Genomic DNA, 24,518 nt, shown 5'->3' on the forward strand with positions numbered 1-24,518 from the left:
AGCGTGATGTAATAAGTAAGAGTCTGCTTAATACATGAGTAAACTTCATCAAAAAAAAAAAGAAAGAGGATTTGAAGTGATCAGTAGGGCACTACACCCAGATGTAATCTGTGCAAGGTTAAGTGATGCAGTGTAAGAAGCTATGACTATGACAAGATCTGGCAGCTGATCATACAGATTAAAGTATTTATTATTCATATTTTAAATAAACCCCGAATTACTCCAGGCCATGTAGTAGTCAGAACACAAAACTCGTATTTTCTTAACGTTTAAAGAGCAAGGTGTTGGATTCATCTCAGTTAACTTTACTGGCCTTGAGGTTACGTATCTCCTGTAAGCTTGTCGCTTTAGGCTTTGTCTGTAGTCACTGAAGAAATACGGGCACTTTCAAAGCACCGTCCATCCCATCTGTCCCCAAACTGTTTTAAGGTGCCTTTTTCTTTCACTGACATTAGAGGGCGCCTTGATTACCAACTGACAGTAGACACCTTATTTTTGACATGTACATTTATGTCGATGAATTATTCTTGTCCATAATAGCAGACTTGAGTAAAAGCTGGAGGCTTCAGTCCTCTATATAGCAGTCAGAAAAACTCTGCTTGTGACTTTGAGCTAGACATTTCAGCTGATATTTGCAAGATTAGTAGATCTTGTTAACAGTCTGGCTTTTGTACATCTCCCATTTCCTCCTCCAGGAAGTATTACTTTGCAGTAATTACTCTGTAGTAATTTGTGAATAAAATGCAAAATAAAATAATGCAGTAGGGTTGTTGTTTATTCAGTTTCAAGTGTTTCTGGGGAAGAAAAAAAGGCCAAGTAAAATTATTTATAGTACAAATGCACAGCTGTTCCTTGAGACCAATACTTTATGGTGGGTGGGATACTATTACTGCTGTGTAATTTCCAGTAAGTCATTTTCTTAGTCTTCTGCCCTACCTTTCTGGCATACCAAAGAGTATCAGGATAGCGTATGAAGCTTTCAGGTTAGAGGCAACATTATACCCAGCATTTTTCTCTCAGGTGTGTCAGTGTAGTGACGTTACTAGTCCCACATCTGGTAGCCTCTGGATATTTCCTTTCCCAGAACCATCATCAAAGCTGACTCTGGATATGACTATGTGATGAAAAATATACTATCAGTAGGGGAAAAAAAAAAGGATGAAATTCTGGCAGCCAGATAGTATCAGTACTGGATCATGTGAAGAATAAAGACACCAATCCCCATTTCAGCCTCATTCATTGTGCCAGCTGTTTTTCCTACATGCTCTTTTATTCAAGAGTTTTCCACTATTAGGCTGTCACAATTTAATTAAATTGCTGCATGAAGTTCTCACTGTTAAGGAGCTGGATGCCAGGTTCATCCTCCCTGGGTGTCATTTTGTCTCTGCTAGGGAAACCACCAAAGTTTCCATAAAGCTGCAGAAGTAAACACGTATGGTCAAAACAAGGAGCTTGTCCGTGTTCATTCTTTTCCCACTGGCTCTAATGTTGCTGATTTTACAGCCTTATTCCGTATTTATGATATGGTTGCCGTAGTAATTTCTGGCTAGGCCAGCTAGTACCCCTGTTTGTGCTGTTTTCCAGGGTGCTATCTTGTTAGTATAGCCACAAGTCGGGGTTAACCATCCACTAGTGCATTGCTTCCTTTTTGCTATTTGTTATGCCTGGTAATTTCTCATGTTCTTATCTTAGCTACAGTCCAGGTTCAACAATTTGCACACATACCCTCACACCCAGAAGCCAGCCTGGTGAAACTGCCAGTGGAAGCACCTCCTTCACCTGCTTGGTCTGACTTACCAGAGACAGTCCTCATGGCCAGTGACAGCTAGGCCTTGAGGGAGACATCACGCTTAACATTCTGATTTCTGCCAGCCTTTCCCCTCTTAGTAAGGCCACAAAATACATGCACATGTTCCAGCTTGTTGCTGCATCTTCGGGCATCTTGCTCTGTGTTTCTTCCTTGGCTACCTTACAATGGTGACCCATAGTGGGAAATGCTCATTAACCCTTCTCTCTTGGACTAGACAGTTACCTGCTTTTTGGTGATTTCTTCCATTCTCTGCCTAGTTTGGCCTCTGAGCCATGTGGAGAAGCTGCCTGGAAGGGGTCAGTTATTATGTACAGGCTGTCTTCCTGGAGATCATCTCCCATTTACTGAGATTACCCTTGTGGCAACTTGACAGTGAAAACTGACTGAATGTGAATGGGAATTACTCCATTAAAAGGATCTGAGGTCTATGCCAGGTTTTTTTTTACTGGTAAGATGCTCTTCTGCCAACTAGAAGACAAAAAGGAAGAGTTCAGAGAGGTTGTGTCCTCTACTCACCTGGCTTAATTTGAGACAACACTCTGAAGACAACCTAACAGTATACAACGTCACCTATAGAAATTTCCTTTTAATATAAGGAATGCACCTTTCATTTTTTCCTTATTATTTACTAGGGAACAGCAAGAAGTGGAAAAGCACCTTGTTTAGTGCCTTAGGTAGTTGCTGCTACTATTGCCTCTCATCTGTATGATGTAGCTTCCTCCTACATGTGCATGTGGTAGCAGAGAGTTAGAGGTTATTTTTTCCTGAAGTAGAAGAAAGGAAACCGAGTTCATAGGGAAACATTCCAGACTAAGTAAAACGACTGTATCTTGTTTCATTGTCTGTCTGGTATCAGCTTACATTTCCCTGCCATCAGACCATGATGTCACATTGCAGTGCAAGACAGCGCCTGCAAACCAAGCAAGTGAAAATACAGTGATGAGGATTAGAATTAAATTTCTCTATGCACAAAAAAAAATACATCTCCTTCCATGTACAGATGGCTCTTGATATGTCATAAGACATGTCACCATGCTGTGTAGTAAGAGCTATACCATAGTTTCTCTGTTTAAAAAAAGGGAGAATTTGCACCCTGAACCTCATGATCTGTTTCTTATTGACAGTTTAGTAGGACATTAGGTAGTAGTTAAGATTAAGAGGGATGATTCTTTGAGTTCAGGTTTGAAATAAACCTGAATTTTGAATGTCTGTAGGTTGTTTTTATCTTTGGCATGGTCCACTGCTTCTGGAAATGCCAGTCTGCAGCAAGCTGATCACGCTGCCACAATGCAAACAAGATTTTTGTTTGGGTGCAATATGAAGGGTGAGTCTGTTCTTGTAGGTAAAACCAGCCCCTGTCAAATTCAGCTTAGCCCAGGACTTTGTCAAAGAGAGACGTAACACATGGTTTGGCAAATATATTTAGAAGACACAAAATATTCTTGGGATCATTTCATTACATGTTCTTTGTTTAAATGCAGCTTGTCTACCCTGACTCAGTTACAATTCTGTTTCTGTAAAATATTTTGCTTCCATACAAATTGCTAAAAAGAATTCTCAAAATGTCAGTATGTGATAAGCACTTAGTATTCATAGGAGCTGCTGAAAAGCCCATCTGCTATGCAAATTAATATCTAAGAGTAATTTCTGAATGGGGACTCATAGAGGCATGGTTGAGAAAAACTATTAGCATATGTTTACCTTCCAGTGATTTCCGTAAAATACAGAATTTTACTTGAATACATTTTTACAGTCAGGAATGATTTCCCAAGCTGAAGTTGTACTCATTACAACTAATAATATGAACATATTGTTTGTTTATTAGTGGACTTGAATGTTATTTGCACATTCCTCCACCAAGTTCAATTCTCAGTGACAGAAAATACACTCATTAGTTCAATTATTCACGAAGCATGTCCTGTGTGATTGCGTTATTCCCCACCATCCTGTGGGATGAGGTGACTTTTTGTCTCAGGAGCTTGCAGGAGCACTTGTCCCTGCTAACTCTTTCTGTCCTGTCCCCTAGTGCACCTTGTGGACATCTGGAATGTGATAGAAGCCTTGCGGGAAAACGCATTGAACAACCTGGACCCCAACATTGAACTGAACGTGGCTCGCCTGGAAGCTGTGATTTCAACTATCTTCTACCAGCTTAACAAACGGATGCCGACTACCCACCAGATCAATGTGGAGCAGTCCATCAGCTTACTGCTCAACTTCTTGCTAGCGGCCTTTGACCCGTAAGTCTGCCTTTCTTTCCTCCTCTCCTGAAATGATTTTACTTGCTCTGGAAATATCTTTGGAAAACAATTGATCAAGCTCAGTTCTGACCCAAATAATGAGCATGTGAATAGTAGGGACAGAACCTGAATTAAGGACCTCTGCTTTCCCTTTTGCAGAGCCAAATTCAGCACAACTGTGTTTTCATCCAGTTATTCAGTCTTGTTCCAGTTTATATCAAAGAAGAATTATCTACAGAAACAAATATACATCCACTTCTAATTTGCCATGTTATTTATTGACACACCAGTGGCTGACACAACTGCAGTGCCTCTGCAGCAGTGCCATGGGTTAATAGCTCATTATTTTGAAAGAGCTCATTTTCCTGCAAGTTCTTGCAGCTGTAAGCAGTTTTTTTCCCTGGCTCATGCCAGTGCATCATGATTTTGAGACCATGACAGAGATAGGATAAAGACCCGGAGGTGATGAAATTCACGTTGTTTATTACTGCATGGGGCCAGTATTACAAAGAGGACAAGTCTGAGGTAGAGCGAGCCACTTGTCGTAATGAGTATACTGGGTATACATATTACAGTTTCTGAATACATAGTCATCAACCTGCACTGCAGTATTTGCAATCCTCAAAACCAAATTACTGGAGATTGGTGTTTAGTCTGACAGATACTGATGACCTGTGGCCTCTTTATGGCTTGTATTTTCAGTTTTCACCAGCTGAAAACACTGGCCATGACACATTCGAATCAGGGTGCCACCGCTCTCCCCCTCCCTCTTTCCCATCCTCTCGCTTGATGGCCCCAGTGCTGGGTGTCATTGAGCACCTTTTGGAGCCAGGCCAGCCAGCAGCTCAGTTGCCATGGCAACGGGGAGAAAAGTAGATGTTCCACATGAGGAGGCTGCACTCAGCCTCCCCTCCAGCCCCTCCAAGGGGAAGAAATAGAAACCAACCCGTTGTGAAGCCATAGCCTTCAGGAATACTTTTCTCTCCTCAAGGGCAATAAAGGAAGGAACAGGCAATTTATAGCACTGTGGCTGTGACAAGAACACTGAAGGACAATGAAAATGGCCAGACACATGCATGGCTGCATGCTGCAAGCAAACTGCTTCCTGACTGGTAAACACAGCAAAAGACCCAAGACTATGGAAGCAAGACCTGCGATAATGTGCTTGGTTTGTAGCTCACTGTAAAGGGGTAAAGATCTCAGCTAGATGTCAAGGCTACTTGCAGCAAAATGGAGGAGAGGAATTTACTCCCCTGTAGGGAAACAGAGAATGTGCTTAAAGGGGTAAGGTGCTTTCCCTGAAAACATCCCATGTACTGTGGGCTGTGACCTGTTTTCTGGGCTCGCATCAGGCCCTCCTAGGGGAGAGGAGGCTATAACACTCACTCCATTTGCCAAGCAGCAGCTCAGTCTGTCGTGCACTGCATGCAGGGTGCACAGGATGCACTTCCCAGAAGGACAGAGACACTGAAAGGATCCCCAGGAAGAGGCTCACAGCTCTGGGGTCGAGATAGGGACTGGCTGCTTATCACGCCATCTTAAAAGCAGCAAACATCTGGGATGAGGTTCAGGTGCAGGCTGAAATATCTAAGTTCAGGCTTCATGAAGATGTGTGTCAGCTAGATCTCTCTTTACTGTAATAGGAGATACAGAGATACAGGTAAAGCATCTGATTTTCAATGTGCCCTACCATTTAGTGTGGTTCAGACTACTGATGTTTTGGTGGTTTAGCAACCAGTAGTGGTCCAGATTTCCTTGTTTCTGGGAAACAAAAGGAGTGAGGTGGCTCTGTATATGACAGGAACAGTGTGAGAGCTGCTGGGGTTAACCAGAGCTGTCTCTGCTTCCCATGTTGCTTCCTTCCCTCCTGTCCCCTGCAGTGCAGCAGAAGGGTCCTTCTCTGAAGGCTACAAGTTGGTAGAAGGAAGAGCAAGGTCTTATCTTGTGAGTCCACACTCAGAGGGAAGCAATGCATTGCATATAGGGGGTGGATCTGTGAGGCGGGATGAAGTCTTTTTCTTATTCTCCCCCCATTTTTAGAAACTGGACAGTTAAACTAAATTGCCTGCAGTCTTTTCTGATGAAAAGGGGAGGTTACCAGCTGAATGAATCATGCTGAAATCATGACAGTCACCCCTGAAATAATCCTGTTATCTTTGATATGGGTTCACTCTATTTCTTACACTTGTGTTTTAAGGAAACAGTTGGCCTGCAGAAATGCTATACAAATTTCTAGGTGGCTACTGAGGAATTATTTTTCATGTTTATGAATGAATATTAATACAATCACATTTGAGTCTATGAATGCAGACAACAACAAAAAACCCTGAAAAAAAACACTAGAACAGCTTTTAAGACCAAAACAGTCAACCAAGACCAAATACCTGTTCAGTATAGATGAGAAGGTTGTTCTAAGTGATCAGAGATGTTTTTGGTGTTTGTGACTACACAGAGCCATGGCTGTTCCTGCTGTTAGGTGAGGAGGTCCAGAAAAGGTTGTGCAGTTTCTCATGACCCATTTGAAATGCAAAGAAAGAGAGTGGAGAAATGGATTCTCCTACTTAACATATATGAAAGGACCATGGGGGAAAATTAGTGTGTAATTTATAATCTAATATTCCTACCACTGTCTCATTTATTTAGTTCTAGTTAAATATACACTGCCCCATGTTTACTGTGTTTTAAACAGAGCTTCTTCCTTCATTTATAACCTGCTGAAAACCTGGCAGGTTTCTCTCAGGGAGTATTTCCCTAGGCCTGCAACAAATATGTCTTCTCAGGAGCTAGAACCTGACTGCAAAACTGAAGAGGAACCACAGTGCAATGCTGCGGCGTGTGGGCTAGCTTGCCCACTGCCCGTGCTGAACTTTCTTCCCGGTTTTTATATGTATTTTTCACAGCCTTGGGGATTCATTAGCCTGCTTAACCCTGAAGGGAGGAAAAAGTGGGGAAAAATTATGGTGTGTAAGATTTCACATCACACTGAGTGTGATGCTCCTTCATGCTAGGCAAAAACTAAAGTGCATCCTTACAAAACTGCAAGTCAATGCAGTCAAAATACACAAACAGAAGTGCTGCTCCCAATGATTTGCCATTAATGTGTGAAAGTCAGCACCCTGTGGTAGAGGACTGCAACAACCAGTGAGCAGAATGAGGTGATCAGACTTTAAACTGGACAAAACCATGCCTGATTTGCTTTTTTAACTGCATATTAAGACTGGGCAATAGCTTTTGCTTCAAGGTCTAAGGTGATTAACTGGCTTTATTAAATAACAGCATGCTTCCTTCACTGGCACATGAGTACTATAAAAAGATGACAAGTTCAAACCTCTCTGAAAAATTCATCCCAGGCCAGTGTCAAAGCCTGGGGGGCGAGGTGGAACATCAGCCTCATTCGATCAAGCTGTTCCCTAAAAGACTCCTTCTAAATAGACTGTAAATTATTCTATGCTACATCATCTTCAGCGCTGACTCAGTATTGCAGTACAGCTACTCCTGCTGCAAGGTTTACCTGACAAGAAAACAGATGATTTTTCTCTGTCCCCCTGACAAACCTGTCCTGTGAATGGAGCTGTGAAACAGACTCAATTTGACTGGAGGAGCTTGACTTCAACAAAGAAAAGAGGAAATATTCACACCCTTGTTTAATCAAATGCATATTTGAATCATATGAGTTCAATACATGAAGATGTTCTGTGCCTGTTTTGGCAGTATAACTTCTTTCTCACCCGTCTATTCAGAGCTGTAAAGTGTTTAATTCCCTCTCTTCTCCACCTTGGCTCATCACTGAAAGCCGTACAAGCCAGGTAGTTTTATGAAGGAAGTCCAGCAAAAAAAATGTATTTCAGAATTTTGGTCATTATGTATTTTGCTCTCCTAAGTGAAAGAATATTGCTTAATTCCAATAAAATTTCCTCTCTGAAACCTATTTGTGAAAATGGGGCTTTGTAATTGCAGCCTTTGACATTTTGGAATTGGCTGCCCTTTATTCAGGTGGGCAATGGGAGGCCCACAAGTAACCAAAGAAATTTCATTAGTTTCGGAAAAGATAACTTAAAGCATTGGGGGAGCACCACTTCATGCATGGTTAATGAGAAAAATCGTATTTTCTAGGTGTCCATTTCATGAGACACATTTGTTGTTTTGAAAGATGTGATATTATTTCTTTATAGCTTTCCCCAACATATGGCTGCCTTGGTATGACTATTGCTACAGATCCTGACACAGTGTCATCCATTTGATATCACTCTCCTTGCTGACCAGGAAGGCAAACTTGGGCCCTGGAGCTGAACTTAGCCTTGTACGGTCTTTGGGTTTTATCAGGCAGTCATGGGGCTTCCTTGCTCTGGGGAGAGCCTGTCTCTCTTTGCAGCCGTGCATTTGAAGAGGAAACCTGATCTGCTCTGGTGTTTAAAAGCATGTATTTTTTTTTGCCCTTTTTTCCCCCAAGCAGTAGGAGATAGCCTTAAGCCCTGGTCATCATTCCCTTTCCTAAGTACTCCATCCTGTGTTGTTGCTAAGTGCACGTCGCCATCAAGGTTTGCTTTTGCCATCATTTATGCTTCTAGTGCTTTTCCGCAGGGATCTGAGAAGTAACCTCAGTAAAGGAGGTGCTGTAAAAAATCAAAATATTTTCCGGCCTCTCTTATTTCCACCAGTAAAATGTATAACTCTTTGCATTAACCAGCGTAAAGCTTATTTCAGGGAGCACTGACTTTTATAGAGGTCTTCATGCTGCTGTAAGCCACTGCTTCAGCATTTGGTTTTACACAGCAAACCCAATGGGCCCCAGTGCTGCCAGTCAAGGGCATCTGTGCTGCTTAGATATAGCTTAGGGCACTTCTGGATCCAGATGATATTGGCAAGTCATAAACCCCATTATCCTGTCTGTTCATCAGTCATATATATTTATATATGCGTATGTGTATATGTGTGCACACACAGAGACAGATGTATGTATTTGGAGGGCAAATTGAATTTATACTGGCTCCAGTGATGCCTTTATGAATACAAATGACTGATACAAAATGCAGTGTCAAAACTAATCAACTCAAATTGAGAGACTGAAGAGATAAATGAAATCTTTTCTTTTTCTGTTTGGGTTCCATAACTGTTTGAGTATGGGAAAAGCCAATGGCTCTGGGGTGGAAAGCTGAAGGCCAGTTGATATGTGTCTGCCATTCAAAAATATAATCCTAATAGTAAATGTAACTAAACCTACTGGGAAAAATAATCTAAATCTGAAGCACTTCCACATGAGCTTTATTTTTAACTCTAGTTCTTCTATCGCTTCTTAATAACACTGTTGCTTCCACTTAGCATTTATTTTTCTGAAGTATAACAACTCTTGTAAAGGCAGGTGAAAGCCTCATGATGAAACAGTGCAGAAAAGCTCCCAAAGGTCTAAAGGGCAGCACACACAAAAAGAATAAAAAAGACCAAATTCTCAGCCATGGCAGTGCTAGGTCCTGGTTTGCACAAATTAGAATCCAGTCAACAGAAATACAGAAGACTGGCAATTTGTATGCTGTGGGTTTGATCTTATGAAGCCAGTCAAAGAGAACACAATGTAATGAGAAAGAAAACGTGCATGAAAGGCAGCATTAAAGAACATAGTAAAGAGTGAAATTGTTTCTTTTTATCTGTATCTCTAGCTGTTTTTCTGAAAAAAAAAACCCAGAATTTTAAATGAGTGTAAAGAATATTTAGAATTAATACTTAGAATCATGGGTTACACTGATGCAGAACTAAATCCAATTCACCAAACTTTAAAGATTATTAGCTAGCCAAGCTTAGGGAACTGACTCATTTTCTGAAGTCTTGAGTACTTAATGAAGATAGGGGTGAAGCATGTAGCATGCTTTAATGTACTGATATGAGTATACCATTAACGGCTATTATGTGTATGTTACTGTATTAGTCTGGTTTGTCATGAGCAGAGAGAGAAAGTCACAGGCTCTGTGCTTTCCAGGTTCAGTTTATATTTTACTACTGATTTTCTTCATTAGAATTATGAGTGACAATCAACAGAGTAATTTCAGAAACATTGATAAAGAGCTAAATTTCTATATTCTAATGGTCTATATTCTAATCTATTGCCAATGCAGTTTGACTATCTCATATAAGACAGAATTATATATATTTTACCAGGAAGTCTCTTACAAACATAATGTTCCCTGATACAGACTGAAGGTCACAGAAACTCTGCTTCCAAAAAATTACACAAAGCTTTATTATCTGTTCCCATCATTAGCCTTATCAGTAGAATTTAGAAGGAGACATGGGTGCCATTTTGCTGAGCTCATAAATACTGGTTGACTGTCTCTTTTTTAAAGCATGGTGATGTGTTCTCACTGATGTCATTAAACAGGCATATAAGAGGCTATTAAGTAATGCTAAGGAGATTGGATGACAGACAAAAGTTACTTCAGTGCAACTGTGGACTCTTACTGCCTTATAGTAAGACTGAGAATTCAAAGAAGAAACTCATTTCACCATTTGGATGCCAAAAAAGGGACATTAAAAAGCAGATGAACTTACAAAAGCATGTTCATTCTCATCTTTGTTAAGGGACTGGACATTAAAGCATTTTTGTTCTGCCATTCCTGTCAACACTGGACTTAGTTTTGCCTAAACTGAGAGAATAGGTGTTTTAAGAGCTAAGAGTGCCTTGTGATGTGTAAAGCCATGTATTACTCACTCAGCTTGAATATACCAAGGTTTCTATAATGGCAAGTAATCACTGGGGACTGTTCTGACTGTAGAGGGAGAATGAGGATAGCAAGAGGATCAATACAGTTAAGCCACTGAGTGCTTCAAAACAGTTGAAGGAAGAGTTGGCAGCATGTTAAAGGTGAACACAGCATCCTAAGAGCACATCGAATGGTCTGATCCTTGCAGGGAGAAAAAAAAGAAGTCTTTTATTTTTACCTGAAAGTGGCTGGATTTACAGAAAAAAATAGATCTTTTTACCCCAAGGCATACTCCTGCGTGCATTTGACATTTAACAGCATTACACGTTTTAAGTTGAAAAGAGAAATTCAGGCATAACCTCAACTTGAACAAACCAGGGACTCTTCTGTATATCACAAGAAATGTCCTTTGCATTCTAGATGCAGGTATATTGCCCTTCTTAAAGGTTCTTGGGGGTGCAGGTGAATCATTTAAAAAACAATTGCCAGGCCTTATTAACAGGTTAAATATGCAGCTTGTACAGTCATGTGAGTCCTTTGACTTTTGCTCCTAGTGTTGATTTTTGCAGTCTTCTAGGGACAAAGATACATAGTGCACTTAGGGCAGGGACAGCATGAGTGTGATAGGTGCCTTCCAGTGCTGCTGTTGCACAAATAGCAGTAATAATCATCATCTTAGTGTATAATGAGGTAAACAGTTTAATACTGAGCTTCATATACATAATAAATATGTCCTGAGATCTTTACAGAACAATGTACTGATGTGTGTTCCCACAAAACAAACTGATTTTAAAGGTCTTATTTCTTTGTATGTCAATCCACTTACAGTGTGCATTACAATGTGATGTCAATTATATGCATTTTAAAAGGAAAGAGGTCCATATTGTAAAATGGATGTATTAAATATGTCTACTTATTTTTGAACAGGGAAGGACATGGTAAAATTTCTGTTTTTGCTGTCAAAATGGCCTTGGCAACTCTTTGTGGAGGAAAAATCATGGATAAATTAAGATGTAAGTCTTTTGGGTGATGTTTTTTACCTCTTAATCATCATTGTACTTGGAGAAATAACAGTACAGGTAGGAAAAGAGGGAATTAGGATAAGTTGTAGTTTCATGGCTGGGTTTTGGATTTGCACTGTGTATATCTGCAAATAAATCCTGCTAAATGTTTGGCTGAACTTCACACCAGACTTCATATTTTTTAAGCCAAATTGCATATATTGAGGTTCTGATTGGTGGGGTTTAGTTTTTTTCTTTGGGATGATTGAATTCAGAGTACAGGTAAGTGCCTCAAATGTTCAACATCATTAAGCATCATTTAACAATTTCTTCAGACTTTTTGGTAACATCTCTCTCATTTCATGTTTAGAAGTACAATATATTTATGTGCTATTTATATTTTTTCCCATAGCGCATATATTAATGCCATGTATTTTGGAGAACAGATTCTCATTTACTGGGATTTATTGCCAGTTCCCCAATAGTTAAGGCACAGTTTACTTGTAGCTGCAATGAAAGTCTTTCTGTATAGTGCTATGATACCTGTAGCTGAAGTCCAGAAAACCGTTTTGACTTTTTGACCAAAAGATTAATGTCAGCCTTCAGTTTTCTCTGAGCCCTGTACCACACAGCCAAAGAAAACTGAGTTTACAAACTGTTGTTGATTAGACAAGTAGAAATCCCAGGTATTAATTTAATCTTCCAGATTTGGTGCCATATTTTGGTATATTATTTCTGTGTCAAAACTCAAATACAGACTGAACTTAAGTGACCAAGTATAAATAGAACACAGTTCCCTAGGCTCCTTTAAGAACAGGAGCAAGGTCCATCCAGTGGAAAGCTAGAGTACAATGCTTATTTTTCGTGTCAGCAGTCTCAGGGTCCTGTTGTCAGAATTTCCCTTCCACATTCGTGATGAATGAAGGAGCTGACATGACAGCCTGAAAAATGATAAATGTTCCTTAGTCTATGATCCCCTGATAAGCTTAGGATAAGTTTAAACAAGGAGAAAAGTGAAGGCTGAGAAACATGCATCTCTACAGTATTTTTACACATGACCAAAAGAGAAAAAAATGGAGAAGAGTGAAAAGTAATGCATTTGAAAGACCTTCAGTGCTTTGTGTCTCCAAAACAATAACTGACTTAATTATCTCATTGTCGAGGTTTGGATTTGACATGGTAAGCTGGCAGTAGGAAAAAAGCTGATATTGCGTATCTTGTCAAATTAGATCCTTCTTATCTGATTAAATTACTGCCTCATGCCATGCATCAGACTTTGCTTAAAAAAATGACCACTCACAATGAAAACAAACAAAAAAAAGGAATATTTTAGTATGAAAATCAGCTACTTTATATGTAAATTATCCTTTTTGTTTTCTATTGAGAAGGGTTATAATTCAGGATGCAGTAATAGTGGAGGTTTTTATAAGCAGAACATGTTGTTTAGCACTTGTGGTTCAAATGAGATGATACTGAATTCAGACCAAATCTGTAGCTCTCACTGAAGTTGCTGTGTCTTTTGCTTGTCTTTTCCCCCTTCAGATATTTTCTCAATGATTTCTGACTCCAGTGGAGTGATGGTTTATGGCAGATACGACATGTTTCTGCGGGAGGTTCTCAAGCTGCCCACAGCTGTTTTCGAAGGGCCTTCATTTGGTTATACTGAGCAATCAGCAAAATCCTGTTTCTCACAACAGGTAAATGAAGAATGAGCATCCTAGATGCAGGATCTCAGTCACCCCTCTGAGCAGGCCAAGGCTTTCTTCCTCTCTTACATATATGTGCATATTCACCCAGGAAATGCATGGCTGTGTGGAGGGCATGTACACTTTCCTTATCTCTGGCACGTAGGTTAGGTGCCTTCAATTGGAAGCTAGTCTCTAAATGTTCCCCATATAACCATGAATGAAAGAGAGGTGTAGTCAGAAAGTGGTTCAGAGCAGCATCTTAACTTATATGTTCCAAAATTGACCTGAGGAGACTAACTTCCTAGATGAAGCACCTAAGGTAAATACTTACATTTAGGTGATATAAATACCCCAAGACATGCAAATTCTCCACTTCAGTTAGTTGTTGTTACTGTAAGCACATATGAGACTACATGAGCATATAGTGATATATGACTATATGAGTATATATGACATATATGAGTATGTATTCTCCACACAAAGCTCAAGTCCTGCCAAAAAATCAAACTACATGTTTTCCAAGTGATGGTATACACACATAAGAATTTTACAAGTGAGAACAAAATTGCCTTAAGCCTTTATTGAAAACGGGAGTCAGTAGTGTATTAGAATATCCCTAGTCTCTTACAGATAACGTCAGTGAGATAGGGTCTGGAAAGCAATCAATTAATCCTGAAGAAAATACGAGATTTTTCCACAGCTAACCAGACTGTAGGTGCACTGAGTACAGTATGTTGGCTCCACCTAATACCTAGCACTTCAAAAGATCCCATAATTGAGGCTGGTTGACCACTTCTCCAGTGGAGAAAGAAAGAATTCCTCTGGCTTTTGCCACTCATCACACTTTATAATTCTATAAATATAAAGTAAGGGAAGACAGTGAAACTGGGAAAATATTAGAAATAAAGTGGAATTTTACTTCTCTTTATCTTTTCTTTCACTAACTGAATACTGATGAATAAATAAGTTGAATTGAGCAAGAATAGTGTCATTTTCATGCAAAATAGTCTAATATTTTGTTTACCCTTAGTTTCGTCGCTAATCAATAAGTACTCCAGTCAACTGAAGGGCATTGTTAAAATTCATCTATGTAATCATCTCCTAAATAATTTTAAATGGTAATGTTTGCATATGTGAAACTACTCTTGTTTCACAGGGGGAGTCTTACAACAGCGCTTCATCTTATGTTGAAGAATTTACATAGTGAAGTGACTTTTGATAGTTTTGTGTTAAAACAATAATATAGTGCTCTTGCATGGCAAAAGTGCATTCAGGCTTTGCACGTGGAGGAAAAGAAGGTTATCAGGAGTAGTCAACATGGGTTCACTAAGGGGGAATGGAAATCCTGTTGGACCAATCTGGTAGCCTTCTATGATGGAGTGACTGGCTAGGTAGATGAGGGGAGAGCATTGGATGTTGTCTCCCGTGACTTCACCAAGGATTTTGACGCTGTCTCCTATGACAGCCTCATAAGTAAGCTGAGGAAGTGTGGGTTAGATGAGAGGACAGTGAAATTAATTGAGAACTGGATGAATGGCAGAGCTCAGAGGATTGTGATCAGCAGCACAGAGTCTAGTTGGAGACCTGTAGCTAGCGGTGTTCCCCAGGGATCAGTACTGGGTCCAGTCTTGTTCAACTTATTCATGAGGAACTGAATGAAGGGACTGAGTGTACCCTCAGCAAGTTTGCTGGTAACACAGAACTGGGAGGAGTGGCTGATAAATGAGGAAGCTGTGCTGCCATTCATTGAGAGCTGAGCAGGCTAGAGAGCTGGGCAGAGAGAAACCTAATGAAGTGTAGGGTCCTGCACAAGGGGCAGAATAACATCCCCATGCACTAGTACAGGTTAGGGGTTGACCTCCAGATGAGGCCACATCTGGAGTACAGAGTCCAGTTCTGGGCTCCCAGTTCAGGAAAGACAAGTAGCTACTAGAGAAGGGTCCAGCAGAGGGCAGTGAAGGTGATCAGGGGACTGAAGCGTCTCTCTTAGGAGAGGAAAGGCTAAGACAGCTGGGGCTGTTTAGCCTGTGGAAGAGTCAACTGAAAGGGGATCTTATCGATGCATATGGATGTGTTATGGGCAATTGGTAAGAGAATGGAGCCAGACTCTTCAGTGGTGCTCAGCAAAGGGATAAGGAGCAATGAGCAGAAACTGGAACACAAGAAGTTCCATCTGAATATGAGGAAGAACTCCTTTACTTTGAGGGTGACAGAGCACTGGAACAGCCTGCCCAGATAGGCTGTGGAGTCTCCCTTTCTGGAGATAGCAAAAAATCACCTGGACTCCATCCTGTGCTTTAGCAGGGGGGTTGGACAAGATGATCTCCAGACATCTCTTCCAACCACAACCATTCTGTCAGTGATTCCGTGCATGTTGGACATGCTATTATTAAAGACTGTAAAAGCAATTTCTTTTCTTGAAATGGTGCCATTCAGGCCTCATTTTCTGTCTAAGTAGCCATCAGAAGTGGCACTTTCATTGATATTGCATCCAGATGAGTGGACCAGATGTACTAAGGTACCTTAAGAAACAAAGTCTCCAAACAGGCATCAGGTGGTTTACTTCACTATCTCCACCTAAAGCTGACAAGAGTTAGGTCTCTGACTGATGTAGGTACACAGCAGATTTAGAAAGCTGCTGTTTGGATCTCTAGGCAGCCAGGTATTCTCGTAAAACTAGTCTAATATTTCACTTAAATTGACTTTACCTAATTCTCGTTACATGCTCAGTAGGGGTGAACCAGAGTTTTGAAATGAGACTCAACATATCCCTATGGCTCTATGATAAATTATATTTACAATCTTAGTCACACCGTAGGCTGTTCTTTCACTCTCTCGTATTATTTCACTTAGCATTATCACAAGTTAATACCTTGGGATGAGTTTGGCTGTCTCTCTGTTGTTCTCAGTATGGAACTCACTTTTGCTGACCTTTCAGCCCCCTGATACATAGCTTCCTCAGTTTCAGGGGAGGAAAAAGATTCTTGGAATAATCTGCTCACGGCGTCAAATCCATTTCAGTTTGCATCTGAAAGGACTTTACCTTTTGCAGAAATGTTTTATTATTCCCCGTTATACTGGTTTACTTGATCAAACCCTGTATTTTCCTCAATCTCTGAAGCACTGCTAGGTTGAATGGCTATTCAAAATGGAAACAACAGTGTTTCCTCATCAGCGAATTTATGGAACAGAATTCCCAAAGCAAGTGACTTAATGTTTCAGAATACAAATCTGTGGCTCAGAGAGGAGTTTCATTGCCACCACTTTCCCCGTAGATAGGATTAATGTAATGTTATATGGTATTTGTGTTAATATCTGATGTTATTATTATAAAAAACCTTTCTTACTTCTTTTTTTTTATCCCAAACTGAAAAGATAGATGCTAACTTCATTTTCTTAGCACTTGGCTAAGTGTTATTCCACAAACCTAGACTCCATCTGCATGTAGCGTATATTTAGAAACAGCTTTCAGTTTCAACTTTCCCAGCAGCTGAAAAAAACTGCAGGAGGAAAATATGCCTTGTAAAATGTATGGAAATTGCTCTTCTGGTGTCCTTTAGGGGTATGGTTCTCTCTAGTACATAAAATCAGTGACCACCAGAAGGGTTCACCCATAAAGCTGTCAGTGAAGCTAAGTTGCTTTACTTGGTGCAAATCAGGATTTAAATTATAGCAGCACTCAAAAGCCTACTGCACTGTGGAAGAGCTGTTCTTGTCTCCCCTCTATTTTTGTATATTTAGACCGGTTGTGTGTTTGCTGCCAACTTATCCGCCTTCAAGCAGAGAGGGAAGACTTCGGGATACTCAGCTCTGCAGTATGGGTCACCGGAGGACCCTTCTTTTCCTAGACTTCATTCTGCTTTTTCTCCTTCCATTCTCATTTCTGATGCAGACAGCACAGATGTTTGCTGGGGGCATTGGTCAGCAAAGCCAGGACAAATTTCATAGGCAATCTCCAAAAGAAAGATCCTTTTCTGTGGGCTGATGCTTACAGCATAGGATGCCCCTTTGGGAAGTGGTTATCCACTCTCCATGGGTGGGAAGATCATTCATATAACAAGCAGGTGGTAGCTGTCTGATTGGACTTTTATACTGCAGGTATTGTGGAAAAAGGTAGTATTTCAGTGAGATTCAGAGCTCATATTCTGGCTATTTCTGTTCATTAAAGAATCAAGACGATTTCCACAACTAGCCTGAATATTTTCTCTTCTCCTGGGACAAAGATCTGTATATATTTCCCAGTATTTTGCAATATTTCTGCCCTGAGACTGTTAGAGAGTGAGGTGTTTTGCATTGATCACTCAGTGTATAAGAGAAATAATGATTTTCTTTACATCTGGTGGCAATTGTATGTAAATACAGCACAGACACTCCATCTGGAAATCTCGGCTCTTAGAAGCATTCTGAAGCATACTGGGATGATACATGCCACTGCATAGCTGCTGGTTTGCTTCCTCATGGGGTAGCCACAGTTCTTTAGCAAGTTAGAGCAGTAGCTTATGCAATAAGATATGAAAATTTAGCAATCCCTTTGGATATGGGGATGCTACTTCAATATGCATTTCTATAAATTACATCTTCACACATTCTCAACAGGACTCAATATTTTTGCATCTTAATTTTATTTTAAAGGAACACTCAGTTGCTGATTTCTGAAGGACTCTCTGTCCTTGACAACTCGGTAGGTCTGTACTTTAGTATTAAGTAACCCATATACTTCATAGGAAAGAGCAGATGTTTATGGTGGAGGTATCTCGGGCCTATAGCTCTGAAAAAACCCAAATGAACTGAGATTTGTGATGACTTTTTCCAGACACCTCAGAAACTTAAGGCTCTAGATTACATTTTGAAAATCAACAAGGATATTTTAGAGTTTAAATCTCTTTGAAAGATAAAAGGGATCTTGAAGCGCTTACAGGTGTGGAGTGTTTAGGAACAGTTATATATATATATATATATGGTATAAACTATTAAGTTATACAAGCAAATACAACATGCCACAATCAGACCTCACATATTTAGTTATACTTTATACTATAACTACTATAGTTTAGTTATATGTTATATATTATAGTTGCCATCACTCAACAGACAAGCGTAGTTTCTTAAATTATAGTAACACAGTTGCCAGTGATGGTCTGTCCTTATCCTGTATTTGGTTTGAAATTGTACTCCCTTGTGATTATTTTCTTTCATTTTCTTTGTTGGAGAGCCATCAGTCATTCTCTGCAGTGACTTTTCATATGAAAATTGGTAATATGTAGTGATACCCTACATGCGCTTGTACACATTGTGTTGTAACTGAAAACACATGAAAACACGAGGAGTTGAGTGCCAGCCTTATTCGCAAAGCATCTTCAGGCATTGATTTTAGAAGGTAGTCTTGAAGTGAGTGGGAGCTAGGTGTATCCAACCCATTCATCAGCGGTATACATTTTAACTACTAAAAATAGTCCAGAAAAGCTTTGCTGATACCTCATGTTCTTTTTAATAAGCCAGGGCTGGAAGCAGACTCTGTCTGAAACTCGTTCCCAAATGTTTCTGTAAGGACAAGATAAAATCATTTTTATATATCTAATTACTGATTTTTTTTATGTTTATTCGCTTGTTTGAGCAGAAAAAAGTCACATTAAACACTTTCTTGGATACTCTCATGTCTGATCCCCCACCACAGTGTCTAGTGTGGTTACCACTTCTGCATCGACTGGCAAATGTTGAAAATGGTAAGTAAGAGCTGCTGCCAAAAAACAGTTACAAGAGTAAACTTCTGTGTGATGTTTTTCTCACTCTGTAGATGGTTTTGCAGGAGCTACTGTGCTGGGTTCATTGACTCCATGTGCTCTTCTTACAGTCACTAGTAAAGTATTTTAAGAATCCTGTTGGTCATTCAGCCAGAAATTTGGTTTCATTTCAGGAAATTATCCTGACCATGTCCTCTCCTATTGTGCTCTGGATAAGCAAAGAGCAATAGGACCTGGTCCATTCACATGCTTACATTTGATAAACTGTCAAGGCCACAACTTTTATTAGCTATGACATATGGCAGCAGAGAAGGAACAGCTTGGCAGTTTCCGTTCATGCAGTATTCTTGGCAGGAGATGTCCAGTGCAGTGCAAAATGCCAGCCAAAAGGTCCTTATGAAGGATCTCCTCCTAAGTCTACACGGTCAGGCGATATACTCTTAAAAGGAAATTCTGAATTTGTCCTTATCCTTTGCTTGTGTGGAAGATGAGGTTTTAACTGTGAGATGCCTCTTGCTCCTCAAGGGTTGTCTTTCCCCAAAATGAGTAGACCACAGATTAGAAGACATGTCGCTGGGCAATAATATCTTTTTCAGCCTTCCAGCTCTGAGCACCTGAGGAGAAGTTTGCAGACTCATAGATGTAGTCCTCCAGCCAAACCCCTCATACAGTGCTTCTGTAGAAGGTGCTGCCATGCTGAAAGTGCAGAGGCAGAGCTAGAAAGCTTGTGCATCTCAGCTCGCCTCACTCTGTGCACCACCAAATTGCAGCTCAAAAACTGTACTGTTCCTCATGTAGTTCTGGAGAAGTTCCCCAGTTCAGATGCAGCCATCTTTCACTATCCAGAAGGACCAGCACTGACAATATTAAATAGAAAAAAAACCTACCATGAGACAAGAAATACTGTTTTACTGCCTTATTTATCTGGATGTACTTGTTCCTAATGTGGTATTTCTTGCTCATGATCATCAGGATGTAATGAAGCTGACAGTCATTACCCTAACACTTTAAATCTTGGAAAAGGAAGATGGAGGAAGTCTGTACAAAAAATCTGAACTATTAATTGAGTAAGATAAATAGATTTTTTGTAAGCCATTTCCCAGCCCAGTATTTTGCCTCAGAGGGTGTTATGTAAGGGGTTTGTGTTGTATTCCTGTGTTGTGGCTCCCTTGGAGGTTTACCTCTGGCATAAGTGAAGCTCTGGGATGCTGCAGGGAAAAAGTGGGGAGGGGAGAAGGAAGAAGAAAAGATCATAAATACTCATCCTGTTAGGCAATAGAAGTATTTATACCATATTTCCAAAGAGAAAATGGGGCTGGTGGAAGGGGAGGTGTGCTGCCATTTTTTGGTTATACAAGGAAGAGGAAGTCATATGTCTTCTTGTACTAAATAAATCCCTCGTCACCAACATGGATAATATGATGTTCCTAAGTTCTACCTGGCCATAAAGCCACCTATGTACCCCACCTTTCTCCAGCTCTTGTCATCACATCCCTGTCCCTCACCAGCTTCACCCAGTTTCCCAGGCTAGAGCACTAACCCTTCCTGCTGCGAAATTCTGACAAGGAGTTAAAACTCTGACACATTCAGCACGGATCCAAATCTTCCAGACTGAACCTTATGACAGAAGAGCAGAAGGTGCCTGGGAACAAGGGAATGTTCAGTACCCTGTGGTAAATTGGGTACATGCTGTAAGGAGAGAGGAACTGAAATTGCACTATTGCCAGGAAGGAGCTTCAGAATGTCTTGATTGATGCCTTAGCATGCTCAGTGACTTGCATCTTTGTTACTCTCTGCTTCTGAATGGAACAGAGAACAGGACCACATGGGTCCTTTCAATGGCCAGCTCTCCCAATGTGGGCTTCCAAAGCTAAGTGTTCAGCTCCATATATAGGTAGCTAAATGCTGCCAGTTGTACAGATGAGACAGCAGTAATGAAGAGACAGCGACATGCCTAAGTACACTTCTGTGCTTCCCATAATCAGACAGCTGAGTTTGACTTCTCCAAGGCGCATCTCTTTAGCTCCTCACAGCACAGCAAAACATTCAGCTTCCCCTAGTAATGCAGCTGAAGGGCACAGTGGATTTTCCCACATATGAATTTCCTCTATCATGTATTCCGTTCAACAGTGAACACATCTGTCACCACTGTGAGCAGGGGGTGCAGGCGTGAGCTCAAAAGTGATGAAGGGTTTGGTGCCCAGTGAGGGAAGTGTTGCCTGGGGCTTAGCACAGGGTGCTGGGCAGCTACTCAAGTTTTCACAGGTCAAAGCTGTGGGCAGTATCTGGAAACAAAGAATGGATTCACCCTTCAGTTCAGGGCTTTGTCTGTAAAATTTTGCAGGGGGTTTCTCTGCTTTGGTTTATGGTTCAGTGTCTCTTTCTCCTGTGCAGTCTTCCATCCCGTCGAGTGTTCCTACTGCCACAGCGAGAGCATGATGGGGTTTCGCTACCGCTGCCAGCAGTGTCACAATTACCAGCTCTGTCAGGACTGCTTCTGGAGGGGCCATGCCAGCGGTTCCCACAGCAACCAGCACCAAATGAAAGAGTACACGTCATGGGTAAGGGAAGGCTCATGCCTTGCTGCAGACTGCTTTGCCCTCCAGCCAGCAGAGAAGACCCTGGCCGCAGCTCCAGGCAGCCATCCGGCACAGAGAGGCTGGGAGCAGGGCTGCCGATTGGGATTGGCCACCCCATCAGGGAGGCTTCAGCCTTGGGAGCCTTCAGGAGAGCATGGAGGTGGGAATGGTATTTTCTGGGTGAGGATCTGTGGCACCTGTGATGGTGTGTGCCGCAGCACGGGCAGCGCAGGAGGGGCTGGCAGCAGGGCACCAGGCTCACAGCAGCTTCTCCCATTCCCACAGGACTCACGGTAAAATCGTCGTTGGCTTGCTCTGTTTGGCTACATGTAAATGAAATGATGAATACTTAATGCTCACTCATCAATGTTTTCAGTTGAGTGGCTGCAGCATATGCGTAGCATTTGGGATGGTCCTGGCACTGTGGATTTGAGCATGGTCATAGGCTTAGATCCGTGGTAGTGCTTACTGTAGAGAAAAACACACTTCAGTCTTTTTGTTGTTAAACAAAATATTTCAGTGCTTTTTCTAAGCTGAAAGAGAAGTTATCGACAGCTACATTCAGCTTCTCTGAAGGGCATCAGACCTGGGGGCTAAACTTCCACAGACTGGAGCAAACCACTAGCAGAAGCCCCTGGTCAGTGAGCATCCCAATCTTTCAGGGTTCAAATCCAGAGACAGGCAGAAAAATCCTAACTAATCTTAAATATTACGGAAGTATATTGTTACAAAAAAGGAGAACTGTGCATCAAGTGACAACTCACATTTGTGCAGCACTTAGTGTGTATTTTTTAACAAATTTCTGAGGTTTAAGACTTTTATAATGTCTGGCTTTGTGTTAATGGAGCATGCAAGGGTTAAACAGACGTGGTTTGCTCTGTATGCAAGTCACATGGCCCTGTGCTTCATCCCAGCAGATCTGGGTCTATAATTGTTTTTGTGGGTCCTAATTGCTACTTGTTGCATAGACATGAATGGCTTCAGTTTAGTCTCTGAATAGGAGAGTTCCCACTCTGTAGCTCTGACTCCATTCCTAACAGCAATCTGTTTTATAAAATCCTTTTTTGCTGTAGCCAGGGAGCTGTAATTATAGGTAGGAAGTAACTGGAAAACTTAAAATTTCTGCTTAGCAGAAGACAAAAACCTGACTACACGCCTAGTGGTTTCAAACGTTCCTTGTCAGAAACAAATGTTTTACTTCAAGTCTGAAATTGCCTTCCTGTAGTGATCATTAGCATTTGTTCAGACCTGGTTAGCATTCTCTATAATGCATCTGTATCAAGCTCCACATGCAGATTAAAGGTGTTCATGGGTGAAGTGGAACTTAACTGTTCTCATTTCAGAGTGAAATCACATTTATAGTGTGAAAGAAAAAGCCTGAACTTTGCACATTTCTGTAACAGAAATATTTCATTTTTATCTTGATCACAGACCTAAGTCGGTGCAGGATGTGTGTGCACAAATACAGTACAAGTCCTTTTAGGCTCCAGGAAGAGTTTTAAATTACAGCATGTAAAGCTGTGCTTTGGAGGAAGGAGACAGTGCAAGGATCACTGCCCCTGTTTTACTGGCAGAATCACAGAGAGGTGGGCTGGATTCCCTGAAGATCTCTCACACACCCTAAAAGGCACTTTAGATCTCCGAGCTCTTACTTAGGAAAGTGTTTTAAGTATAAAGAGCATCCAAGCAAAAAAAAAATGCAGAAAATAGTGATTTATGGGGTTTTTTAGACTTGCCAGTGGGATTTCTTGGTGAAAAGCATGCTTATTGCACAAAGCCTCCCCCCCTTTCTTGACAGTGACAGTACACCGGCGTCTTCTGGAACACTGTCACCATGGCGGGGCAGTGCCCACCATGCATGTGTCTCAAATTTCCCACTGCCCAGTGTGACAGGGGCTGCAGCAGCCATGGGAGATGGAAGAGGACCTTTATAACAGCAGCTAAACAGTACAGGATGCTGGGGCTGAGGAGGACAATAGTAGCAAGGAAAGGGAATATAGCAGCCTTGTGCCTGGCCCACAGCTGGAAAGGAATGGTTCCTGTAAGTGTATCTACATGGACAGGCATACACAGATTTGTTCTGCTTGCACTCTCAAGATGGTGAGGTATGAGTCAGCTCCAATCCAGGCAACACTAATTTTGTGTTGTCCTTCATTCAATACTATCTGAGTGCAGTATGTCAAAGAAGCCATGGCAACTGCATCTGTCCATATAGATATACTCCCTCCAAGCCTACTCTGAAGGCACCTGAAGGTAAGAGTAATCTTTCCACCAAACTGAGCAGTCTTTGTCTTACCAGACTCTTGGGGTGGGAGGTAGGCAAGGGGGATGTCAGTCAATAGATACGTAAGCTTGTAGAGCTTCCTGTTGTTTTGTGCTTCCTGTAGCAGAAACTATGCACCTTACTTGTCCAGATTACCTCTGCCTTCCTTGTTCCTCCCAGAAATCACCTGCTAAGAAGCTAACTAATGCACTTAGCAAGTCTTTAAGCTGTGCTTCCAGCCGTGAACCTTTGCACCCAATGTTCCCTGACCAGCCTGAAAAACCTCTAAACCTGGCTCATATTGTGTAAGTATCTGTGTGCTGTAGAAAAAGTAAGCTTTGTTGTAGGAGTTGCTTACAACAGATATAGATACTATAGCTCTGAACAAAGTGGGAGGCAGCTGTGGTGTATCAGCTCAATGCATCACAAGTGCAAATTTGCTGATTGGGGTATTTAGCATTAAAATATTCTTCTGGTGTGACTTCACTTGAAGAGTCAGTGGGA

General features: G+C 41.1%; 1 protein-coding gene across 6 annotated transcripts in view; it reads left to right on the top strand.

The window, feature by feature from the left end:
- The window catches only part of DTNA (dystrobrevin alpha), a gene marked incomplete at both ends in the record, with an annotated part of 103,619 nt that overhangs the window by 27,083 nt on the left and 52,018 nt on the right, over positions 1-24,518 (top strand). For all 6 annotated transcript variants that reach the window (XM_080639632.1, XM_080639633.1, XM_080639634.1 and 3 more), the window contains 6 exons: positions 3,837-4,050; positions 11,670-11,755; positions 13,286-13,440; positions 19,049-19,154; positions 21,567-21,733; positions 24,195-24,319. In XM_080639632.1, the coding sequence (XP_080495758.1) occupies positions 3,837-4,050; positions 11,670-11,755; positions 13,286-13,440; positions 19,049-19,154; positions 21,567-21,733; positions 24,195-24,319 (853 nt within the window). The remainder of the gene's footprint in view (positions 1-3,836; positions 4,051-11,669; positions 11,756-13,285; positions 13,441-19,048; positions 19,155-21,566; positions 21,734-24,194; positions 24,320-24,518) is intronic.

The sequence above is a fragment of the Psittacula echo genome (assembly GCF_963264785.1).
Source record: "Psittacula echo genome assembly, chromosome: 2".
NCBI lineage: Eukaryota > Metazoa > Chordata > Aves > Psittaciformes > Psittacidae > Psittacula > Psittacula echo.